Below are 22,001 nucleotides of genomic sequence, written 5' to 3'. Positions count from 1 at the left end.
ATTAGCCGACTCATCCGCCGACATGCACCGTAGAGATTTTTTCTTTTGGCAAATTTTTTTTTTGCTGTTGTTGTTAGCGATGTTAGCATGTCTGATGTTTCTGTAATTTCCAATTCTGAAGAAACAAATGTGTATAAATGAAGTCTCAGAAGAGAAAGTTATTCATTTCTGATTACTGTAATTGATGTCAGAGCTTTATTTAAAATGGCATGAGAAAATGTGACAGTAAACAAAAATTATACAAAAAACATAATATTTATTTATTTGTTTATTTGTTTGTTTGTTTGTTTGTTTGTTTGTTTATAAGTAGGAGTGTAATTGTTTACTTGTTCTCTGGCATTGCACAGGGCACCCTGATTGAAGGACCCCATGGCTTACCAGGCCCTGAGGTAATGATGGTGATGTGTGTGTGTGTGTGTGTGTGTGTGTGTGTCCATATATGTTTCTGCTCAATGCACTTGTCTCAGCGTGTGAGCATGCATGTACTGGTATGTCTGTGTGTGTGTGTATTTCTGCACGTGTGTACTGTATACTCTGTGTGTGTGTGTGTGATAGTAATGAAGTATTTTTTGTCTCCCCTGCAGGGTCCACCCGGAGAGCCTGGGCCAATGGGACCACCAGGACCAAGAGGAGATCCAGGAGAGCTGGTATACACACACACACACACACACACTCACACACACAGTCTGACAGTCTGCAGTGTAAGGTGTGGTGAATAACTCTTTTTTCACACTCTCCCTCAGGGTCCTCCTGGTCGGCCAGGTCTTGCAGGAGCTGATGGTATTCGAGGACCTCCAGGGACGTTTTTGATGTTACCGGTGTGTGTGTGTTTGTGTGTGTGTGTGTGTGTGTGTGTTGTCTGTCTTTGTCTTTCTCTAGTGTTAAACATGATGTCAGATTTTTGTTGCCAGAAAAACAGGCATGTGTGTGCCTGTGTGTCTATAAACAATTATCTCTGTGTGTGTGTGTGTGTGTGTGTGTGAGAGAGAGAGAGAGAGAGAGAGACTGTGAAGATTCATACACAAGGTCAGAGTGTGTAGCAGTACCCACATCTCACCACCAGGTGGTGACAAATAACTATGAATTGTGATGTACAGTGTGCGCTTCTGTATTAGTGTTATTATTCAGCGTTACCATCAACCCAAACATTTCTGTAACACTTTCACTGCATGATGTTTACGGTATTTGGTCAAGGGATATAATATACATAAGCCAAGCAGAAGAATAAACTGTCTACACAAATCCCACTTCAGGAGAAAAAGCAACAGAAAACATTCTTGTAATCTTCTCTGAAAGTTCTAGTTAAGTTCTTTATCGGTTTATACAAAAGTAAGAGTGTGACGTCCACGGTATTTTGCACACACTTCCAGGAGTACAGGTTTTTCAGGGTGGTGTGAGTAATTTATTTTTCCAAAATAACTCTAGTTCCATAGTTCCAGTTAGCATGCAATAGCTATGGAATATGAAATAAAACTGTGAAGTTAAGTAACGTATTAGTGAAGTGATCAAACTGGGATTTTTTTTTGTTTAATGACAGCAGACTTTACCCATCTTTAATCAACCTGCCATTTTCTGCAGATCTAATAAACTCAGGGAAACACATTCTCTCATAACTTTTACTGTAACCAATTTTATTCAAATATTTGTACAAAAAAACATATATCAGACCAAAACTGAATATTAAATACAAATATTCAATAAACACGATACTCCGCCTGCAACATACAAGCACACATACTTGGTGCTTGGACCCCTAACACTATTACTGTCTGTCCGTCTCTCTCTCTCTCTCTCTCTGTCTCTGTCTCTCTCTCTCTCTCTCTCTCTCTCTCTGTCTCTCTCTGTCTCTCTCTGTCTGTCTCTCTTTCTCTCTCTCTCTCTCTGTCTCTGTCTCTCTCTGTCTGTCTCTCTCTCTCTCTCTCTCTGTCTCTGTCTCTCTCTGTCTGTCTCTCTCTCTCTCTCTCTCTCTCTCTGTCTCTGTCTGTCTCTCTGTCTCTCTCTCTCTCTCTCTCTCTGTCTCTCTCTCTCTCTCTCTCTCTCTCTCTCTCTCTGTCTCTCTGTCTCTCTCTCTCTCTCTCTCTCTCTCTCTCTCTGTCTCTCTCACAGTTCCAGTCTGGTGGAGACGCTCATAAAGGGCCAGTGATTTCAGCTCAAGAAGCTCAAGCTCAGGCAATTCTACAGCAGACCAAGGCAAGACAACACTTACAACATACACCACACACAAGCATTGTAATTAGTTACATTGGCTAAAATCCACATTAACCATTCCATCATCCCAACACACTTAAAGCTGTTAATGCAGAAAAAGGAGATTCTACCAAGTACTAGTCTGAAGGGGGTGAATACTTATGCAAACAGCATTTTTTCACTTTTTAAATCATTTTAAACAATGAATTTTGACTTTGAAAATGTACTTTAAGAGCAGATTTGTTTGCAATAAAAATAACGTCTGGAACAATCTGTGTAGGTGTCAATCATAATCCAGACGAATCTGGTGACTTTTATGGGGTTGAATACTTTTGCAAAACACTGTATATTATATAATAATATAATAATCTTACGATGTATTTAAACTGCTATATCAGAGAGATATATTTCTGTATGTATGTTTTGTATTACTTTTGTCCTGAGCTGCTTGTGTTACTGTTTGAATATCCGAATAAAACCTAGATGCACTATGTAGTGTTTTTATGGTTGTGTGTGTGTGTGTGGTGTGTGTGTGTGTGTGTGTGTGTGTATCAGCTGTCTCTGAAAGGACCTCCAGGACCGTTAGGACTTACAGGACGACCAGGTCCACTGGTGAGTATCCAAATTCATTGCTTATTTTTTCTCTATTCTTTGTATTTAAAACCTGATTTAAAAAAAATCAGAAATCAAAATTATGAACCTACTTGTATACTATTTTTTTGTTACTAATTGTTTTATTGTTTTTTCCCTAATTAATTGATTTAAAACCTGTTTTAAACCTAAGCTTTGGTGTATGTTATGTAGCTCTCGTAGCTCATTGGCATCATCGATCTTTGTGATCTTTGAAATAATTTTTCATTTATCTGAAGGAAACTTCTAATACAAACAAAGTCACTATTAGATGGTCACTATTAGGTTTCAGATTTAATGTGACCTGAATTGTGTTTTAACCCCCACTTTGATTTTCCCAGGGTGCACCGGGGTCAACGGGGCTGAAAGGGGATACCGGTCTGCCTGGCCCACCGGTAGGGGGCGCTGTTTACATCTGCTTCACACTGAAATATTGCATATATTATGTAATGTATTGCCAGTGCATGTTCATTTACAGAATGTTTATATTTTTGGAGAAGTTTCAGCTTGATCTCTGTCTGTTTCTGACTCTCTCACTCCCAGGGTTTACGTGGGCCGTCTGGTATTTCAGGACCAAATGGCAAACCAGGAAAAAGGGTGCTGTGCAACATACATAGCTAATCATATACTCCTAATTAACTGATTAACTGATTATGATTAAGTACTTTTACTTACGTGTGAGCGTTTGTGTATGTTGTCAGGGACGTGCTGGGACAGACGGTGGTCGAGGGGAACCAGGAGAAACTGGAGCTAAAGTAGGTCATACTCACAAACAGAGACACGAAATAAAGTACACTGATCTGTGATCTTACTGAATCATCAGTCAGCTCCATAAAGTAAAAGTTTCTGCTAATTAACAACACAAGGTGTAAATGACTCTCTCTCTCTCTCTCTCTCTCAGGGTGACAGGGGCTTTGATGGTTTACCTGGACTTCCTGGAAACAAAGGACACTGGGTAAGAGAGAAAACAGAATATGATTAAAATGGCAGCAGTAATTATTGTAATGGCACCAATGGCAGCTTTAATGGTAGCAGTGACAGTTGCTGTATAATGGCAGCAGTAGATTTTAATGGCAGCAGTAACAGTTATTATGGCATCTTAAGATTATAATGGTAGCAGTAGATTATAATGGCAGTAGTAACAGTTGTTGTATAATGGCAGCAGTAGATTATAATGGCAGTAGTAACAGTTGTTGTATAATGGCAGCAGTAGATTATAATGGCAGCAGTAACAGTTATTATGGCAGCTTAAGATTATAATGGTAGCAGTAGATTATAATGGCAGTACTAACAGTTGCTGTATAATGGCAGCAGTAGATTATAATGACAGCAGTAAAAGTTGTTGTATAATGGCAGCAGTAGATTATAATGGCAGCAGTAACAGTTATTATGGCAGCTTAAGATTATAATGGTAGCAGTAGATTATAATGGCAGTAGTAACAGTTGCTGTATAATGGCAGCAGTAGATTATAATGGCAGCAGTAAAAGTTGCTGTATAATGGCAGCAGTAGATTATAATGGCAGCAGTAACAGTTATTATGGCAGCAGTAGATTATAATGGCAGCAGTAACAGTTGCTGTATAATGGCAGCAGTAACAGTTGCTGTATAATGGCAGCAGTAGATTATAATGGCAGCAGTAGATTATAATGGCAGCAGTAACAGTTGCTGTATAATGGCTGCAGTAGATTATAATGGCAGCAGTAAAAGTTGCTGTATAATGGCAGCAGTTTAAATGGCAGCTGTTATAATGGTAGCAGTAAGTGTTACAACAGCAGCTAAATCAGTTATAAAGTCAGCAGTAGATTATAATGGCAGGAGTAACATTTAAAATGGCAGGATTAGACTGTAATGGCAGTAGCAGCAGCTTTTCTTCTATCTTTTTAAAGTGAACTAATGGTATGCTGTACCATGTGATGAGTGTGTGCTCACGTATGACTGTAGGGAGAGCTGGGGAAGCGAGGGCGGATCGGTCCACCGGGAGACATGGGAATAAAGGTGAAGTGCTTCAATTCATTTGAGTGTCTTCACTGTAAAGTTATATACATAATCGCGTATGTACGTTTATATCTTTGTCTCTGATTGTGTGTTTGGATTCAGTATAAGACCATGCAATTCAGTGTGTGTGTATATATATATATATATATATATATATATCATTGTTTTCCTCAGGGTTCAGATGGCCAGCCAGGACCTAGAGGACAACCAGGAGAGCCTGTGTGTACTTCCTGTTTCTTCTTAATATTATTATTTTTAATAATAACATTGTTGCTGTTCTAATTTATTTATGAAAAGCTTTCAGAATTTCTCTACTTAAGTCCTATCTAAACTAGAAGAAATGTGAGATATACTCTTGTGAATAAGTGCATAGTGTGCAGTAGTTGATTTGGGACAGATCCAAGGATTTACTTTAAGCAAGCATGTTTGGCCTCGTTAGATTGAAAGCTTGTTTATTTCTTTGTTTACTGCAGGGTTTACAGGGAATGACCGGACCCAGAGGACTTACTGGACCTACAGGGCTGACTGTGGGTAACACACACACACACACACACACACACACACACACACACACTATAGTCCTGTCTAATCTAATCTCACGGTCTCTATACGTGTTTCTCAGGGAATTCGGGGAGTTGATGGAGTTCAGGGTCCAAAGGGCAATCAGGTGTGTATCCTTTCCTTCTGTGAGCAGTAACACACTCAGGTGAGGAGAAGAACACACAGTGGGAGAAGAAAACTCCAGATCCGATGCAGAAAATATTAATATAAATCAGGCTTTAATGCTGAGCTCTGTTCTCATCAGCATGTTGATTTAAACAGTCTGAACTATGAAGACAGAGGTCCAGCTGATGCAGCTGAGCTCAGGGATCACAGTACTGTCTCAGGAACTCCGATCAGCACCTCTCACTCAGAGAGCGCACCACTGCCCTCTGGTGGCCAATCAGAGAGTGACCTTATCGTAATAATACACTGCTGCTGCTCCTACTTCTGCTAATGATCATTATAATACACTTACATTCATACACTACTACTGTTATTACTACTGCTGCTGGTAATCCTATTATTATTATTATTATTATTACTATTATTATTACTATTATTACTACTGCTCTTCCAAGTACTGTTACTGTTTCTATTACTAAAACTACAACTATTACTACTGCCGCTGTTACTAATACTTCTGTTATCACTATTCCTACTAGAATTACTATTATTACTACTGCTGCTGGTAATCCTATTATTATTATTATTATTATTATTATTACTACTACTATTATTACTGCTACTCTTACAAGTACTGTTACTGTTTCTACTATTAATTCTAAAACTACAACTATTACTATTGCTGCTGTTACTAATACTAGTATTATCACTATTCCTACTACTATTACTATTATTACTACTGCTGCTGTTACTAATATTAGTATTATCACTATTATGACTACTATTACTACTGCTGCTGTTACTAATGCTGTTACTGCTGCTGTTGTTACTAATCCTACTATTACTATTCCTACTACTATTACTATTCCTACTACTATTACTTCTGCTACTGTTATTACTACTATTCCTACTATTCCTACTACTATTACTGTTATGACTACTATTACTACTGCTACTGTTATTACTACTATTCCTGTTGCTACTGTTAGTAATACTGTTACTACTATTTTACTACTTTTACTATTACAATAGCTATTACTATAATTACTGCTAAAAATACCAGAAAATGCTAGAATGATATGTAGATAAAATAGATTAGCTATTAGATGCTAAAAATAACACTAAACCGGAGTAAAAGAAAAATAGATTATTCAATTAAATAAAAGTTGTTCAGTAAATTTTACGAGTAATAATATGTGATATTACTAAAACTATTTAATAATTGTAATTAGAATTAAAAGTTACAACCCAGTTGGTTAATTATGTAAATTATTCTGTAATGTTATTGAATGCCTTCTTTCTTTATTTATTTTATTAAGTTTAATTAAATAAAATGAATATTGTTTATGAATGAGTATTCTCCTATACTTATTATGTCACTTCCTGTTTTTACAGGGACCACCGGGTGAACCTGGAGCACCGGGACAACAGGGAAACCCAGGGTTCCTGGTATACACACACACACACACACACACACACACACACACACACATACACTCTTCCTCTGTAATATCCACTGAATCTCTTAATGAATATCTTTCCAGGGATTTCCAGGACCTCAGGGACTAATCGGATTACCAGGAGAGAAGGTACATCTCTCTCTCTCTCTCTCTCTCTCTCTCTCTCTCTCTCTCTCACTGTGTGTGTGTGTGTGTGTGTGTATGTGTGGAAGTACTTATGGCATGCTTACATTTTTGCAATTTTTACAGGGACCTCCAGGAAAGAAAGGAATGCAGGGGCTGCCAGGCACTGATGGACCTCCAGTGGGTCACACACACACACACACACACACACACACATACACACCTGTCACACAGTAAACTTAATTGCCATAATAATATGCATCACTTCCTGTTTTTGTCTTCAGGGTCACCCAGGAAGAGAAGGACCACCAGGAGAGAAAGGACTGCCGGTAAGTGCCAGTAAACACACACACACACACACACACACACACGCTTATTTTTTTCTATATTTTTTTTAATCCATCACTTTCATCCCTCCATCACTTTCACCTCAGTCTGGTCTTTTCTTCAGCAAATGTGCATCTAATTTTAATTTGTTTTTTTTTTCTTCATTTGTGTGTGTGCTTGTGTATGTGTGTGTGTATGTGCGTGTGTGTGTGCGTGTGTGTTTGCTGAAGGGTTTAGCAGGAGTTCAGGGTCCTGTTGGATATCCAGGAACCAGAGGAGTGAAGGTAAAACACTTTATCTGCACACTGTGTATGTGTGTGAACATTGTGAGTGTAGGTGTGCTTTGTGTGAGTGTGGGTGTGTGTTAGTGAGGATTGATTTAGTGTGTGTGTGTATTTCAGGGTGCTGATGGTTTGAGGGGACTGAAAGGAAGTAAAGGAGAGAAGGTGAGTGATGAAGCTCCACCCACACTTTCTGAAACCATCTAATAGTCTGAGATTGAGATTCAACTTTTTATTGTACTTGTGCAGAGCCAATGCAGGTTCTCACATATCCCAGCTTGCTAGGAAGCTGGGGTTAGCTATGATATGGCACCTCTGGAGCAGATGTGGTTAAGCTCCAGCAGCTTGACAGTACTGGGGCTTGAACCCCAAACCTTCTGATCAGTCCCAATAACCATCCCAATAACTATTCCACCCGAACAGGGACTTGAACCCTGGACCCTCAGATTAAAAGTCTGATGCTCTACCGACTGAGCTATTCGGGCTCTAGTGTCTTCTGCTAACTCCACCCACCAACAAAACTGCCCCAAACTACACTTGATTCACTACATAGTGCACTTTATGGAGTCCACTCTCACACAGTGACAACCCACAATGCACCACAGTGAGCTAGGTGTGGTTTGGGACACAGTCTTAGCCAAGTCCATTTTCAAGTAGTTTCTGATTAACAGCCATATTTTATTTATTTATATTTATGATTTTTTTTTAACGCTCTGATCTCTCATGTAAACTTTAAATAAACTAGAAATTTGTGGGGTTCCCGAGTACTGCAATAGAAAAGCCTTCATTCTCACTGGGTTGGAATTGACAGGTGGCTAAATTAAGGAAAAACCAACCAAACAGAAACTTGTAACACACTCTTTTCTTCCTGCTGAACCAGGAGGAGTGTGTTAATGGAGTGTTTTTATAGTTTTGGATGTGCTGGTGTGTTTCTCAGGCTCTGACTGTGTGTGTTGTGCTTTTTTAGGGTGAAGACGGATTTCCAGGAGCGAAAGGAGAAATGGGTGGAAAAGGAGATGATGTAATTATAAATGATCCCATTTATTGAACAGACACTCTTCTCTAGGTCGATTGCTCAAGTTGGGATGAGGGCTGTGTTACAAATTCTAGTGTGTGATACAAAACCACTTACTCGAGAACACTTAAAAATACATGTGGATTGGAACAGTGTCCATTGATGGTGCTGTCTCTCTTTGTCTACATAGGGAGATCCTGGACCCCTGGGTATGCGTGGTGAAGATGGTGCAGAAGGTTTCAAGGGACAGTCAGGCCCAATGGGAGACCCAGGACCCCCAGGCATTGCTGGAGAAAAGGCACAAATCATTAATAAGCTTCATCATTAAAATTTTAGAGATGAGACCACTCATAAACAGAGCTAATTCTCTCTTTCTGCAGGGTAAACTGGGTGTCCCCGGGTTGCCAGGTTACCCTGGACGGCAGGGACCAAAGGCAAGACCAGAACAAACTAATCACTAATTTATGTGTGTGTAAGAAATGATGATATTCACTTCAGACTTGTTGAGGGTGTTTTGTGGTTTTCAGGGTGCAGATGGCTTCCCCGGACCCGTAGGCATTCCAGGGGAGAAAGGACGAAAGGTCAGTAAGTGAGAGTGTAAATATTTACTGCTCCGTTTGATCAAGTCCAAAAAGTAGTGGCGAAAAATATATCTCTTTGAGATATTTAGACCGAAGCAACACCAAATGGCAATAATATATAGAGTATGAGCAGTCGCCATTCTCCCAGCAGCCATATTGCCATACTGCTGAGGGAAGCGCAGGATCTTATTGTGGGTACCTGACAAGGAGATCAAAAAGCAAGTGCACAGCTTGAGTAAATGTTCCGCAATCTACATTCAGGCAGGTAAAGGACAGGGAAAAATATAAAAACAAAGAAAACAAAAACACAACTTCAAAATATCATTTCTATACACATGCACGATTTAATTTGATTGATTTAAGTTGATTAATTTTCGATGGCAGTGCAGCTGCAAATCAGATTTATATTAAGGCACTTGCTCTAATATAGTATCATATCTATAGTAGCAGTTCATCCACAGGGACATGTACGGCAGACGTTCCACATAAACAGATTAAAAAATGTGTAATCATTGATATTTAACATTTATGGAAGGAGTCTCCAGTGTCAGTGCTTTGTAAGAGTCAGAGGTAAAGCTGTAACTTTAAGTTTTCTGACATCTTCAGGACAGAGGAGTTTACGCTTCTATGCAGTTTCTCGGTAACATGACAAACTGCATTTTTTTGCCTTATTAACTTGAAGAAAAAAGAGAGACTGGTGAGGGAACGACTGTTTATAGCTGCTGTAACATGAGTGACAACAGGAATTAACCTGTTTCACTGACATTTCACAACATTAAATGTAACTATAAATGTATAAAATATATATGATGCATCATTGTTTAATAAATAAAAATTGTAATTGTTGACAAATTGGGAAAACAATTAACTTCAGGGTGGTAATATTAACTCCACTTCATCACTCCATCCCATCACTCACTATATTACACAAGGTATTTAGCACATAATATTAATCTGGACTTAGAGAAATGGCAGGAATGTTTTCTTTGTCTGATTTACTTTTACTGATGCATGTGTTTATGTTTGGTTCAGGGTCCAGCAGGTCCTGCCGGTGCTGCAGGACAGAGAGGTCCCAATGTGAGTGTCCACCTCACCATCCACCTCACCATTTGCCCTACTGTCCACCTCACTGTCCACCTCACTGTCCACCTCACTGTCCAACTCACTGTCCACTTTACCTTCCACCTCACTGTCCACTTTACCATCCACCTCACTGTCCACTTTACCATCCACCTCACTGTCCACTTTACCTTCCACCTCACTGTCCACTTTACCTTACACTTTACCTTCCACCTCACTGTCCACTTTACCTTCCACCTCACTGTCCAACTCACTGTCCACTTTACCTTCCACCTCACTGTCCACTTTACCATCCACCTCACTGTCCACTTTACCATCCACCTTACTGTCCACCTTACTGTCCACTTTACCATCCACCTCACTGTCCACTTTACCTTCCACCTCACTGTCCACTTTACCTTACACTTTACCTTCCACCTCACTGTCCACTTTACCTTCCACCTCACTGTCCAACTCACTGTCCACTTTACCTTCCACCTCACTGTCCACTTTACCATCCACCTCACTGTCCACTTTACCATCCACCTTACTGTCCACCTTACTGTCCACTTTACCATCCACCTCACTGTCCACTTTACCTTCCACCTCACTGTCCACTTTACCATCCACCTTACTGTCCACTTTACCATCCACCTCACTGTCCACTTTACCTTCCACCTTATTGTCCACTTTACCATCCACCTTACTGTCCACTTTACCATCCACCTCACTGTCCACTTTACCATCCACCTCACTGTCCACTTTACCTTCCACCTCACTGTCCACTTTACCATCCACCTTACTGTCCACTTTACCGTCCACCTCACTGTCCACTTTACCTTCCACCTTATTGTCCACTTTAACTTCCACCTTACTGTCCACCTTACTGTCCACTTTACCTTCCACCTTATTGTCCACTTTAACTTCCACCTCACTGTCCACTTTACCATCCACCTCACTGTCCACTTTACCATCCACCTCACTGTCCACTTTACCATCCACCTCACTGTCCACTTTACCATCCACCTTACTGTCCACTTTACCATCCACCTCACTGTCCACTTTACCATCCACCTCACTGTCCACCTCACTGTCCACTTTACCTTCCACCTCACTGTCCACTTTACCATCCACCTCACTGTCCACTTTACCTTACACTTTACCTTCCACCTCACTGTCCACTTTACCTTCCACCTCACTGTCCACTTTACCATCCACCTTACTGTCCACTTTACCTTCCACCTCACTGTCCACTTTACCTTCCACCTCACTGTCCACTTTACCTTACACCTCACTGTCCACTTTACCTTCCACCTTACTGTCCACTTTACCTTACACCTCACTGTCCACTTTACCTTCCACCTTACTGTCCACCTCACTGTCCACTTTACCATCCACCTCACTGTCCACTTTACCATCCACCTCACTGTCCACCTCACTGTCCACTTTACCTTCCACCTCACTGTCCACTTTACCTTCCACCTCACTGTCCACTTTACCTTACACCTTACCTTACACCTCACTGTCCACTTTACCTTCCACCTCACTGTCCACTTTACCATCCACCTTACTGTCCACTTTACCTTCTACCTTACTGTCCACTTTACCTTACACTTTACCTTCCACCTCACTGTCCACTTTACCATCCACCTTACTGTCCACTTTACCTTCCACCTTACTGTCCACTTTACCTTACACTTTACCTTCCACCTCACTGTCCACTTTACCTTACACCTCACTGTCCACTTTACCATCCACCTTACTGTCCACTTTACCTTCCACCTCACTGTCCACTTTACCATCCACCTCACTGTCCACTTTACCTTCCACCTCACTGTCCACTTTACCATCCACCTCACTGTCCACTTTACCATCCACCTTACTGTCCACTTTACCATCCACCTCACTGTCCACTTTACCTTCCACCTTACCTTACACCTCAGTGTCCACTTTACCTTCCACCTCACTGTCCACTTTACCATCCACCTTACTGTCCACTTTACCTTCCACCTTACTGTCCACTTTACCTTCCACCTCACTGTCCACTTTACCATCCACCTCACTGTCCACTTTACCATCCACCTCACTGTCCACTTTACCTTCCACCTCACTGTCCACCTTACCATCCACCTCACTGTCCACTTTACCTTACACCTCACTGTCCACTTTACCTTACACCTTACTGTCCACTTTACCTTACACCTCACTGTCCACTTTACCATCCACCTTACTGTCCACTTTACCTTCCACCTTACTGTCCACTTTACCTTACACCTCACTGTCCACTTTACCATCCACCTCACTGTCCACTTTACCTTCCACCTCACTGTCCACTTTACCATCCACCTCACTGTCCACTTTACCTTACACCTCACTGTCCACTTTACCATCCACCTCACTGTCCACTTTACCTTCCACCTCACTGTCCACTTTACCTTCCACCTCACTGTCCACTTTACCTTACACCTCACTGTCCACTTTACCTTCCACCTTACTGTCCACTTTACCTTACACCTTACTGTCCACTTTACCTTACACCTCACTGTCCACTTTACCATCCACCTCACTGTCCACTTTACCTTACACCTCACTGTCCACTTTACCATCCACCTCACTGTCCACTTTACCTTACACCTTACTGTCCACTTTACCATCCACCTCACTGTCCACTTTACCATCCACCTCACTGTCCACTTTACCATCCACCTTACTGTCCACTTTACCTGCCACCTCACTGTCCACTTTACCTGCCACCTCACTGTTCACTTTACCTTACACCTTACTGTCCACTTTACCATCCACCTCACTGTCCACTTTACCATCCACCTTACTGTCCACTTTACCATCCACCTCACTGTCCACTTTACCATCCACCTTACTGTCCACTTTACCATCCACCTCACTGTCCACTTTACCATCCACCTTACTGTCCACTTTACCTTACACCTTACTGTCCACTTTACCTTACACCTTACTGTCCACTTTACCATCCACCTCACTGTCCACTTTACCATCCACCTCACTGTCCACTTTACCATCCACCTTACTGTCCACTTTACCTTACACCTTACTGTCCACTTTACCTTACACCTCACTGTTCACTTAACATTCCACTTCACTGTCCACCTCACTGTCCACCTTACTGTCCACTTTACCATCCACCTCACTGTTCACTTTACCTTGCACCTCACTGTTCACTTGACCTTCCACCTTACTGTCCACTTTACCTTCCATCTCATTGTCCACTTGACCTTCCACCTTACTCTTCACTTTACCTTCCACCTCACTGTCCACTCAAGTCTTTTTGAAATAGCAAGTTTTGTGTGAATTAATCTATCCACTAATGTAAGGCTGATACAGTGGAGGCCAATAGTAATGTGTGTGTGTGTGTTTGTGTGTGTGTGTGTGTGTGTGTGTGTGTTTGTGTGTGTGTGTGTGTGTTACCCACAGGGTGCCCGGGGAGCACGAGGTGCAAGAGGACCAACTGGAAAAACAGGAGAAAAAGTAAACATAATTTAAAGTATTTTTTAAACAGTCATGACTGCAGCTACAGTAACAGTCTAGATGTGTTAAATTTACATTTTTCTTATGTTGAATTAGAATTTGTGTACAGAGGACAATGATATTATGATTCCAATGATATTTTTGTGTATTTTCTGCAAAATGAATCAAATTTTCTGTTTTTCCCCAACCTTTCCCATTTTACATTTTCCCCAACCTACGTCAAACATTTTTTATATTTAGCTTTAATTATCAAATGCTTTTGCTGCCATTAGAATTCGATTAGAATTATCTACATGTATTTGTATTTATTTATATCAGTGTATGAGTATGTGCTCTGTTTGTAACTCTCAGCTCTGATGTGTGTTTTATATATATATATATATAATTCTGTTATGTTTGTCTTGAAGGGCTCAGCAGGACATGACGGGCCTCCAGGACCATCAGGAGAAAGAGTGTGTATATACACACACACACACACACACAGCATAATACACAGCATAGACTACATATACACACAGCTCTGTGAGTACTCCATTTCTGTTTCATTGTCTTCAATGATTGATTGATTGATTCATCCATTCATTCATTTGTTCAGGGACCTCAAGGGCCCCAGGGCCGTGTAGGAGAGATTGGACCAAAGGGACCAAACGTAAGTGCACATTCTCTATCTATCTATCTACCTACATTTACAGCATTTAGCAGAAGCTCTTATCCAGAGCGACTTACAGAAATGTTTTGGAGTTTCTATCAAATACACATTCTCATGATATTTCACTAGGTCAGGGTCACCATCAAGCTAAACACCATAGTTCAGTATGAAAAGAAACCATACAAGACAATGGATTTTAATAGATTAATAAATGCTAATTCAGATGCTTGTTGAAGATTTGTTTGAAGACATGTCATTTATCACCAGGGTGCAGAACAGTGGAGAACCTTGATGCATGTCTTCCTTGTAGCTTGAGAGATGATGGGTCTAGTCGAGCAGTGCTAGAGGTTCAGAGGGAGCATGGTGCAGAGCAGGGTGTGATAAATGCCTTAAAGTGGGTGGTTGCTGGTCCATTTTGGCTTTGTAGGCAAGCATCAGTGTTTTAAATCTGATGCAGGCAGCTGGTGTGTTAGACCTTGAAGGGGAGGTTGAAAGCAAATTGTGCAGCTGCATTCTGGATCAATTGCAGGGGTTGGATGGTGCACAGAGGCAGACCTGCCAGGAGTGAGTTGCACCAGTCTCAAGATGACGACAGAAAAAACTAGCACCTGATATGCCCCTGTGGAGAAAAATGGCCAGATGTGAGGCAAGCAATCTTAGGCCAAAAGGACAATCAATTGTCTATGGTTACCCCAATGTTGTGTGCAGTGTCAGGTGCTGAGATCTGACAGTTGTCTAGGGAGATCATAAAATCTTGACATTAGAATGGATCTCCAGAGTGGGTATGTACAGCAGTTCAGTCTTGCTGAGATTTAGTTTTAGCTGGTGAGCCACCATCCATAACAAGATGCTGACATCTGAGCAGAAACAGGGGAAAAGAGAGGATGAGTTGAGGGTCATCAGCGTAGCAGTGCTATGAAATCCTTTGTAGCCTGATAGTCCATGAGTAGATTGTCCTGTACCACTTGCTGGATGGTAGTGGGACAAACAGGTGGTGACCTGGATTGCGACGATGCTGCAAGCTTTCCTTTGTAGTTTGCCGGAGTAGAAGGAGTCTGGGGTAGGGTGCTTCATCCCATTGACTAGCTAAGCTACTTTGGCATACCGCACTGATGGACAGTAGGAGAGTATACTCTCTATGGATCTGTGGTAAAAGTTGGTAAGCAGTGGTGGAGGTGGATGGGCCTTCCTGGGTTTCCTCAGGAAGAACAGTCTCTGATGGGGTCTTTTTAACTTCTGTGATGTGGACGCCCAGGAACTTGAAGCTTTCCATCTTGTCTCCATGTATGCGGAGGGCAAAGTGTGTGGATCTCCTGGTTGTCCTGAAGTCTGCTATGATCTATTTGGTTTTAGTGGTGTTGAAGGCTAGGTTATGATCTTGGGGTTGTTCTGGGTAAGATAGGGAGACAAAAGATTGTATATGGCACACTCAAGAATTTTAGAAAGAAATGAGAGAAGTGATACTGGTTGATAGTTGCTGATGTCTGAGGGGATTTTCAGGATGAGTATAACATCCTGTCTTGAAGGTGATCAATACATTACCAGGTAAAGGGGAGGAGGTCTTGTGAAATGCATGTATGTCTCATCTATCTATCTATCTATCTATCTATCTGTCTGTCTATCTATCTATCTATCTATCTATCTATCTATCTATCTATCTGTCTGTCTGTCTGTCTATCTAACCCAAAAGGAAAGATTCTTATCATTAGTCAGTATGTTATACATGTGGACATTGCTTTATCTCTCCTGTATGTAATAATGAACACTGATAATTAAGGCTTCACTTTCAGTATTATCTCATGTCCAAATTAACTCAGTGTGGTCATATGATTTACAGTGTTTCTGTGTTTTATTTTTTCAGGGTCCTGCTGGTAAAGACGGGTTACCGGGTCACCCAGGCCAGCGGGGGGAGCCGGTGAGCTCACTTAAACATCAGACAGATTACTTGTTAAAAATGTCGAGGGTTTTGAGAATGCTGATGTGTTATAAAATATAACACATCAGCTGATATAAAACTCTAATTCAGTGTGTAACAGGGTGGTGGTGTTCACAGCTATTTGTCCATTTCCTGTCTTCAGGGCTTTCAGGGAAAGACGGGGCCCCCTGGACCTGCAGGTGTCGTGGGACCTCAGGTGAGCTCATGTGTCCCAAACCACACACCCTGTTCACTATATAGGCCACTGTGGGCAGGTTGCAAACCACACAGCCCATTCGCTATAAACACATAAACTCTATAACTCCTTCTATAACTTCTATAACTTCCTTTTCTCGTATTGTTGGTTTTAGGGGAACACTGGAGAAACTGGACCAATGGGAGAAAGAGGTCACCCAGGATCCGCGGGACCACCTGGAGAGCAAGGTTTACCTGGTGCAGCTGGCAAAGAAGGGTCAAAGGTCAGATTTCCATCTTCCATCAGGAGATACTTACACACTCTGGCTGTGATTCACAGGTTCTTCAGAGGATTGCAACTTTCACATGAACAAAATAACATGTTTTGCGTGTTGCTATAATGATATAATGATATAATGAAAATGTCATCTGGGGTGTTTCTAATTAAAAGTGTAAAATAGTGTTTAATTTAAATACATTAATTTATCACATGCAACCTTAAGTGAGGTAAATTAATATGACTGAAGGGCAGGTATTAAATTTGCATTAGTCTGTCTCCATCAATTAAAGACAAAATAAAAACATTATTATATTACCGGTTCTTGAAATTATGTCTCAGTGTCTCAAATAAAAAGAAAGTTTCCCAAAATTATGTCTTTGTGTCTCCGACTGTGTTGTTTAGGGAGATCCTGGTGGCACAGGAACACCGGGGAAGAGCGGCCCACCCGGGCTGAAGGGTTTCCGTGGCAGCCGTGGAGTGGCGGGTTCCATGGTGATCATTGCTAAATATCAAACCTATTGTAGGCAGGAGTAAAAGTGATTAATAGTATATGTTAGATAGGATGGAGGATATTGATTGGCTGTTGCTTGGTCATGTGATGTGTGTCCTGTAGGGGCCAGCGGGACTGAAGGGAGGAGCAGGACCTGTCGGACCACCGGGACCTGTTGTATGTATATTCTTACTTTTTTGTTCTATCTGATTTTCTCTGCTGTCAGAGAGGGATGATATATGATACTTTCTGACTGTCATTCTGTCTCTATGTCTTTCTCTGTCTTTATGTCCCTCTCTCTCTCTCTCTCTCTCTCTCTCTCTCTCTGTCTGTCTGTCTGTCTGTCTGTCTTGCTGTATCTGTCTGTCTGTCTCTTTGTCTGTCTCTGTAGGGTGCTACAGGTGAGAGAGGTCCTGCTGGTTTGGCAGGTGCAATTGGTCAGCCTGGACGAACTGGAACAGTTGGCGCTCCTGGACCAATGGGAGAGAAAGGAGAGCCAGTAAGCCCCGCCTCTTTCTATTAATTAGCATATTCTAATAAATCCAGTAGGAATAACGTGAATGGCTGAATTGATATTAATACAGTGTTTAAAAAATGACTCAGTATTTACGTGTTCTGATTGATCAGCAGTTTAAGTGTCACAAACATGCTGCTTAGAGAGTGTTAGCATGTGGAATGTTAGCATGTGGAATACTGCATGTATACTAGCATGCATAAAATTCTATCTGTGAGTTCCATGTGCTGCCTGTCATGCAGTGCAATGTTAGCTAGCTAAATATCACAATTACTTAAAAGACCTAAAAAACTACATTTATCATGAGGGTGTAAGCGTAAACACTGGACTGCTACTTATTTAGTCTCTGTCTGATGTTTTTAATCACCATGACAATAATAAAGTGTTAAAATATGATGATTAAATTATATAACTGATAATCATAGATTATCACATAAACAGTCTTCTTACAGAAACGCCAAACACATCATTGTCTCTGTGTGTAGGGAGAGAAGGGTCCAGTTGGCCACGCTGGACAGGATGGAGAGCAGGGGGTTGTGGGATTGCCCGGAGCCACTGGTCCTCCAGGACCCCCAGGAGAGGATGGAGATAAGGTAGCATCTGTGCATTAGACATACAATGTGTGCCAAGTTGATACTTCTAGTATGTTTGTATTTTTTACATACATTTTTTAAATATTTATATGTATTTTATATTTTTGATAATTGTATTATTTTGCTGTGAATGTGTGCTTGTGTGTGATAGGGTGAAGTTGGAGGTCCAGGACAGAAAGGAAGTAAAGGTGATAAAGGAGAACATGTAAGTATTTCATTCTCTTCTCTTGAGGACGTAAGAAGTGGCTCCTGAGTGGCACAACAGATCGTTTTAATCATTTTATCATATCATAAGTTTAAATCCAGACAATGCCACAGAAATCCATGGACAGGAGACAAACAGGAGATGAGAACAAAATCGGCCATGCTGTCTGTGTCCCTGTACGCCTCCCGGGTTGGCAATCATGTGATAAGGGAGAGTTAGCTTGTGGGTGGGAATTGGCAAGACCAAAATGGGGGGAAATATAATCATAATAATGCAGATGTTAGAAGTACTGGTCACCTCTAAACAATATACCATGACTTTGTAACACAGTGCTTGTTTGGTAGCTATTTGGTGCATGTGTGTGTGTTCATCTGCACAGGGACCTCCAGGTCCAGCCGGGACTCAGGGACCAGAGGGACAGCCAGGAGCACCGGTGAGAAAATGCAATAAATTCAGTAATAATGCATTTGTAGCAATTTGCAGTCTGTGCCTGGGAGTTTAAGGCAGCAGAAGTGCTCTGTGTCTGGCTGGTGGGCATAAGCTTCCTCTCCCCTCTGTTAATCACAGCCATGCTATCTGATCTTGTGAGTCAGTTAGCTTCTGTTGGCCTCAAGTTTCTGGCAAGTACTAAATTAGAATTTAACCAAACAAAAAATGGTGTTCAGACTTGGAATGAAAGCCATCACGTAAAATTGACGTTACAGTCATGTAACGTTTCTAATAATTGTGCCCATGTAGTCATGCTGATAAGGTTAAAGGTCACACACATTACCCATCATCCCCCTGTGCCTAAACAGTCTGAAGATGAAAGGCCACTGCTCTGACAGTGAGCTCCAGATTTACAGATGTTTCATTTGCAAACCAATTTAATGAACATGTAGTAAAATTAAGTTGCTTCAATTTAAAAGAAAGAAAGCGATTCCAAAACAAATTCCATAAATTGAGACAAATAAGATTAGCCATTCAGTTAGAACAAAAGTAATGGCACTGTGTCAAATTTTCAGACTGTAAAATTGAATATGAATGACCCTAACACTGTCTCTTTGCCATCCAGGGTGTGGACGGGGAGCCTGGACCCCCAGGGCAACAGGGTATGTACGGGCAGAAAGGAGATGAAGGCGCACGAGGCTTTAAAGGAGCTACTGGACCAGTGGGACTTCAGGTACAAAGTCTAAATAAGCAGCATGATAATATATCAGTCAGAACACACCATACTTCTCTTAACTCTCAGCCAATCAGAACAGTCCATACTTCTCGCAACGGTCAGCCAATCAGAACACACTCTACTGCACTCAACTAATCAGAACACACTGTACTGCTCTCTGCCAATCAGAACACACTGTACTGCTCTCTGCCAATCAGAACACACTGTACTGCTCTCAGCCAATCAGAACACACCATACTGCTTGTATAGTAAATGCCTATTACTTGTACATATTTAACATTAATGATGTAATTATTTGTAATTTAGGGAATGCCTGGACCTCCAGGAGAGAAGGGAGAAAGTGGACACTCTGGACTCATTGTGAGATCACTTCCTGTTCCTTTAACTCTTTCCACCAATTTAAAATTATATCACTGAACTGCTCAGAATATATATATTTTTTATTTTAGAGTTTGGGAATTTTTTGTTCTATGTTCGTGTAAAATTTAATTATAGTATTGACAATTTATTTGAGTTTCAACCCAGAAGTGACCTCTGACCTCTTTCTGGTTTAAGGGTCCTCCTGGTCAGATGGGCCCTCGAGGTCCTCAGGGTCCAAGCGGTGGACAGGTGCATATACACACACACACACACACACACACACACACACACAGAGAGATAATATATTAATTTGTGTTTTGAAAAAAGCACACAGAGGTCAAATCAATAACTGTGTGTGTGTGTGTGTGTGTGTGTGTGTGTGTGTTAAACAGGGTCCTCCAGGCAGACCTGGAGTTCGTGGCCAACCAGGAGCCGTGGGAGAGAAGGTGAGAGAGATAGTCAGAGACAGACACAGAGAAAGACTGAGATAAAGACAGAGGTAGAAAGAGACAGAAAGAGATGGAAGGATATTGACAAGGACAAGGAGAAAGAGAGACAGACATACAAAGAAAGACAGACAGAAAGAGCGAGAGAGAGAGAGAGAGAGAGAGAGAGCCTATGATTGTAATAATGATGATGATGGTGATGATGGTGATGATGATGATGTCATCCTGTAGGGAGAGGATGGAGAATCAGGTGATCCTGGACCTGTAGGACTGTCTGGAAGCACTGTGAGTAAAATCTCACTTTCTTCTCTTGTGCAACATGACTTATCCCTGGTCGTGGTTCAGGACCTTGTTGAGGAACCTAATGGTTCAGGAACTATCACAAATATCAACATTGTTCTTAGACAGGTTCCTTGGTTGCATGTCCATCACATTTTTCACAGAACCTGTAAAATTTCAAAACTAAAACCTGCTCTGGTTCCACGATGGGGTGCTTGGGTTCTTTAAAAATTTCCTGTGGTGGATACGTGGTTCTTATTGTGTGTGCAGGGAGAGAAAGGTGATCAGGGAGAGAAAGGAGACACTGGATCTCCAGGAGCTGCAGGACCTCCAGGTGCTCGAGGACCATCAGGGGAGGATGGAGCCAAGGGCAGCTTAGTGAGTGTGTACGAGTGTCCTGTGTGTGTGTGTGTGTGTGGTTCATGGTAAAATCAAATGAATTTGACTTTCACTTTCACTTTCACTCTCCCTTAGGGTCCTATTGGCCTTCCAGGAGACCCAGGAGCTCCCGGAGAGGCTGGTCCTGACGTAAGTGGCTTATTTATCGCTTGTCTTGAACAAAATCTTTAATTTAACCCTTTCACAACCAATCAGAACTTTTCCTGTGGCTCTTCCTGTGACAATGACATATGGTATTTATGATAATTGAGAGTTCTGCTGGATTTCTGCAGAAGAATCTGACTCACTGTTCAGTGACGCTAAAAGTTTACACAAATGAATGTTATTTGAAAAGACTGACAACAAAACTGACAAAACTGAGTGGAAAGACTGTTCCTTTGCTTCTAAACAACAAACAACATGGCATATCTAATTTTTTGCCATTCAAAGTAATAAACCATTATTTCTACAAAATTTCACTTATATAAAGCTTGGTAGGTTACTTGCTAATGCTATTGCTAGGCAGCTTGCTAGAGAGGATGAGTGAATCATCGTTATGATAAGGTAAACCAGACTAGCAGTCTATTATTTATTCTCATAATTTCTCCAGCACAGTAAAGAAAACTATGAAATAGGAAACATACTGTTTACTTTTTAATGACCAAACAGCTAAAACCACACCCATAAAAACATCATAGAACTG

At 41.3% G+C, this 22,001-nt stretch overlaps 1 protein-coding gene and 1 non-coding gene across 3 annotated transcripts in view; one reads left to right on the top strand and one right to left on the bottom strand.

Annotated features, from left to right (window-relative positions):
• col5a3b (collagen, type V, alpha 3b) overlaps nucleotides 1–22,001 on the top strand; it is a 56,215-nt gene that overhangs the window by 28,118 nt on the left and 6,096 nt on the right. For both annotated transcript variants that reach the window (XM_053229956.1, XM_053229955.1), the window contains exons 9-51: nucleotides 348–389; nucleotides 585–647; nucleotides 744–818; nucleotides 2,107–2,190; nucleotides 2,743–2,799; nucleotides 3,159–3,212; nucleotides 3,361–3,414; nucleotides 3,519–3,572; nucleotides 3,719–3,772; nucleotides 4,760–4,813; nucleotides 4,988–5,032; nucleotides 5,287–5,340; nucleotides 5,436–5,480; nucleotides 6,875–6,928; nucleotides 7,024–7,068; nucleotides 7,189–7,242; nucleotides 7,347–7,391; nucleotides 7,620–7,673; nucleotides 7,791–7,835; nucleotides 8,638–8,691; nucleotides 8,876–8,983; nucleotides 9,066–9,119; nucleotides 9,213–9,266; nucleotides 10,299–10,343; nucleotides 13,776–13,829; nucleotides 14,237–14,281; nucleotides 14,425–14,478; nucleotides 16,340–16,393; nucleotides 16,557–16,610; nucleotides 16,765–16,872; nucleotides 17,271–17,360; nucleotides 17,482–17,535; nucleotides 17,750–17,857; nucleotides 18,358–18,465; nucleotides 18,617–18,670; nucleotides 19,050–19,103; nucleotides 19,725–19,832; nucleotides 20,142–20,195; nucleotides 20,391–20,444; nucleotides 20,588–20,641; nucleotides 20,873–20,926; nucleotides 21,191–21,298; nucleotides 21,395–21,448. In XM_053229956.1, the coding sequence (XP_053085931.1) occupies nucleotides 348–389; nucleotides 585–647; nucleotides 744–818; nucleotides 2,107–2,190; nucleotides 2,743–2,799; nucleotides 3,159–3,212; nucleotides 3,361–3,414; nucleotides 3,519–3,572; nucleotides 3,719–3,772; nucleotides 4,760–4,813; nucleotides 4,988–5,032; nucleotides 5,287–5,340; nucleotides 5,436–5,480; nucleotides 6,875–6,928; nucleotides 7,024–7,068; nucleotides 7,189–7,242; nucleotides 7,347–7,391; nucleotides 7,620–7,673; nucleotides 7,791–7,835; nucleotides 8,638–8,691; nucleotides 8,876–8,983; nucleotides 9,066–9,119; nucleotides 9,213–9,266; nucleotides 10,299–10,343; nucleotides 13,776–13,829; nucleotides 14,237–14,281; nucleotides 14,425–14,478; nucleotides 16,340–16,393; nucleotides 16,557–16,610; nucleotides 16,765–16,872; nucleotides 17,271–17,360; nucleotides 17,482–17,535; nucleotides 17,750–17,857; nucleotides 18,358–18,465; nucleotides 18,617–18,670; nucleotides 19,050–19,103; nucleotides 19,725–19,832; nucleotides 20,142–20,195; nucleotides 20,391–20,444; nucleotides 20,588–20,641; nucleotides 20,873–20,926; nucleotides 21,191–21,298; nucleotides 21,395–21,448 (2,670 nt within the window). The remainder of the gene's footprint in view (nucleotides 1–347; nucleotides 390–584; nucleotides 648–743; nucleotides 819–2,106; nucleotides 2,191–2,742; nucleotides 2,800–3,158; nucleotides 3,213–3,360; nucleotides 3,415–3,518; nucleotides 3,573–3,718; nucleotides 3,773–4,759; nucleotides 4,814–4,987; nucleotides 5,033–5,286; nucleotides 5,341–5,435; nucleotides 5,481–6,874; nucleotides 6,929–7,023; nucleotides 7,069–7,188; nucleotides 7,243–7,346; nucleotides 7,392–7,619; nucleotides 7,674–7,790; nucleotides 7,836–8,637; nucleotides 8,692–8,875; nucleotides 8,984–9,065; nucleotides 9,120–9,212; nucleotides 9,267–10,298; nucleotides 10,344–13,775; nucleotides 13,830–14,236; nucleotides 14,282–14,424; nucleotides 14,479–16,339; nucleotides 16,394–16,556; nucleotides 16,611–16,764; nucleotides 16,873–17,270; nucleotides 17,361–17,481; nucleotides 17,536–17,749; nucleotides 17,858–18,357; nucleotides 18,466–18,616; nucleotides 18,671–19,049; nucleotides 19,104–19,724; nucleotides 19,833–20,141; nucleotides 20,196–20,390; nucleotides 20,445–20,587; nucleotides 20,642–20,872; nucleotides 20,927–21,190; nucleotides 21,299–21,394; nucleotides 21,449–22,001) is intronic.
• On the bottom strand, nucleotides 8,083–8,155 carry trnak-uuu (transfer RNA lysine (anticodon UUU)). Its single transcript has one exon. It is a non-coding gene; the product is annotated as a tRNA-Lys (tRNA).

Source organism: Pangasianodon hypophthalmus, chromosome 26 (assembly GCF_027358585.1).
Source record: "Pangasianodon hypophthalmus isolate fPanHyp1 chromosome 26, fPanHyp1.pri, whole genome shotgun sequence".
Classification (NCBI taxonomy): domain Eukaryota; kingdom Metazoa; phylum Chordata; class Actinopteri; order Siluriformes; family Pangasiidae; genus Pangasianodon; species Pangasianodon hypophthalmus.
The sequence above is the reverse complement of the archived record's forward strand: the minus strand, read 5'-3'. Positions and strand labels throughout refer to the sequence as shown.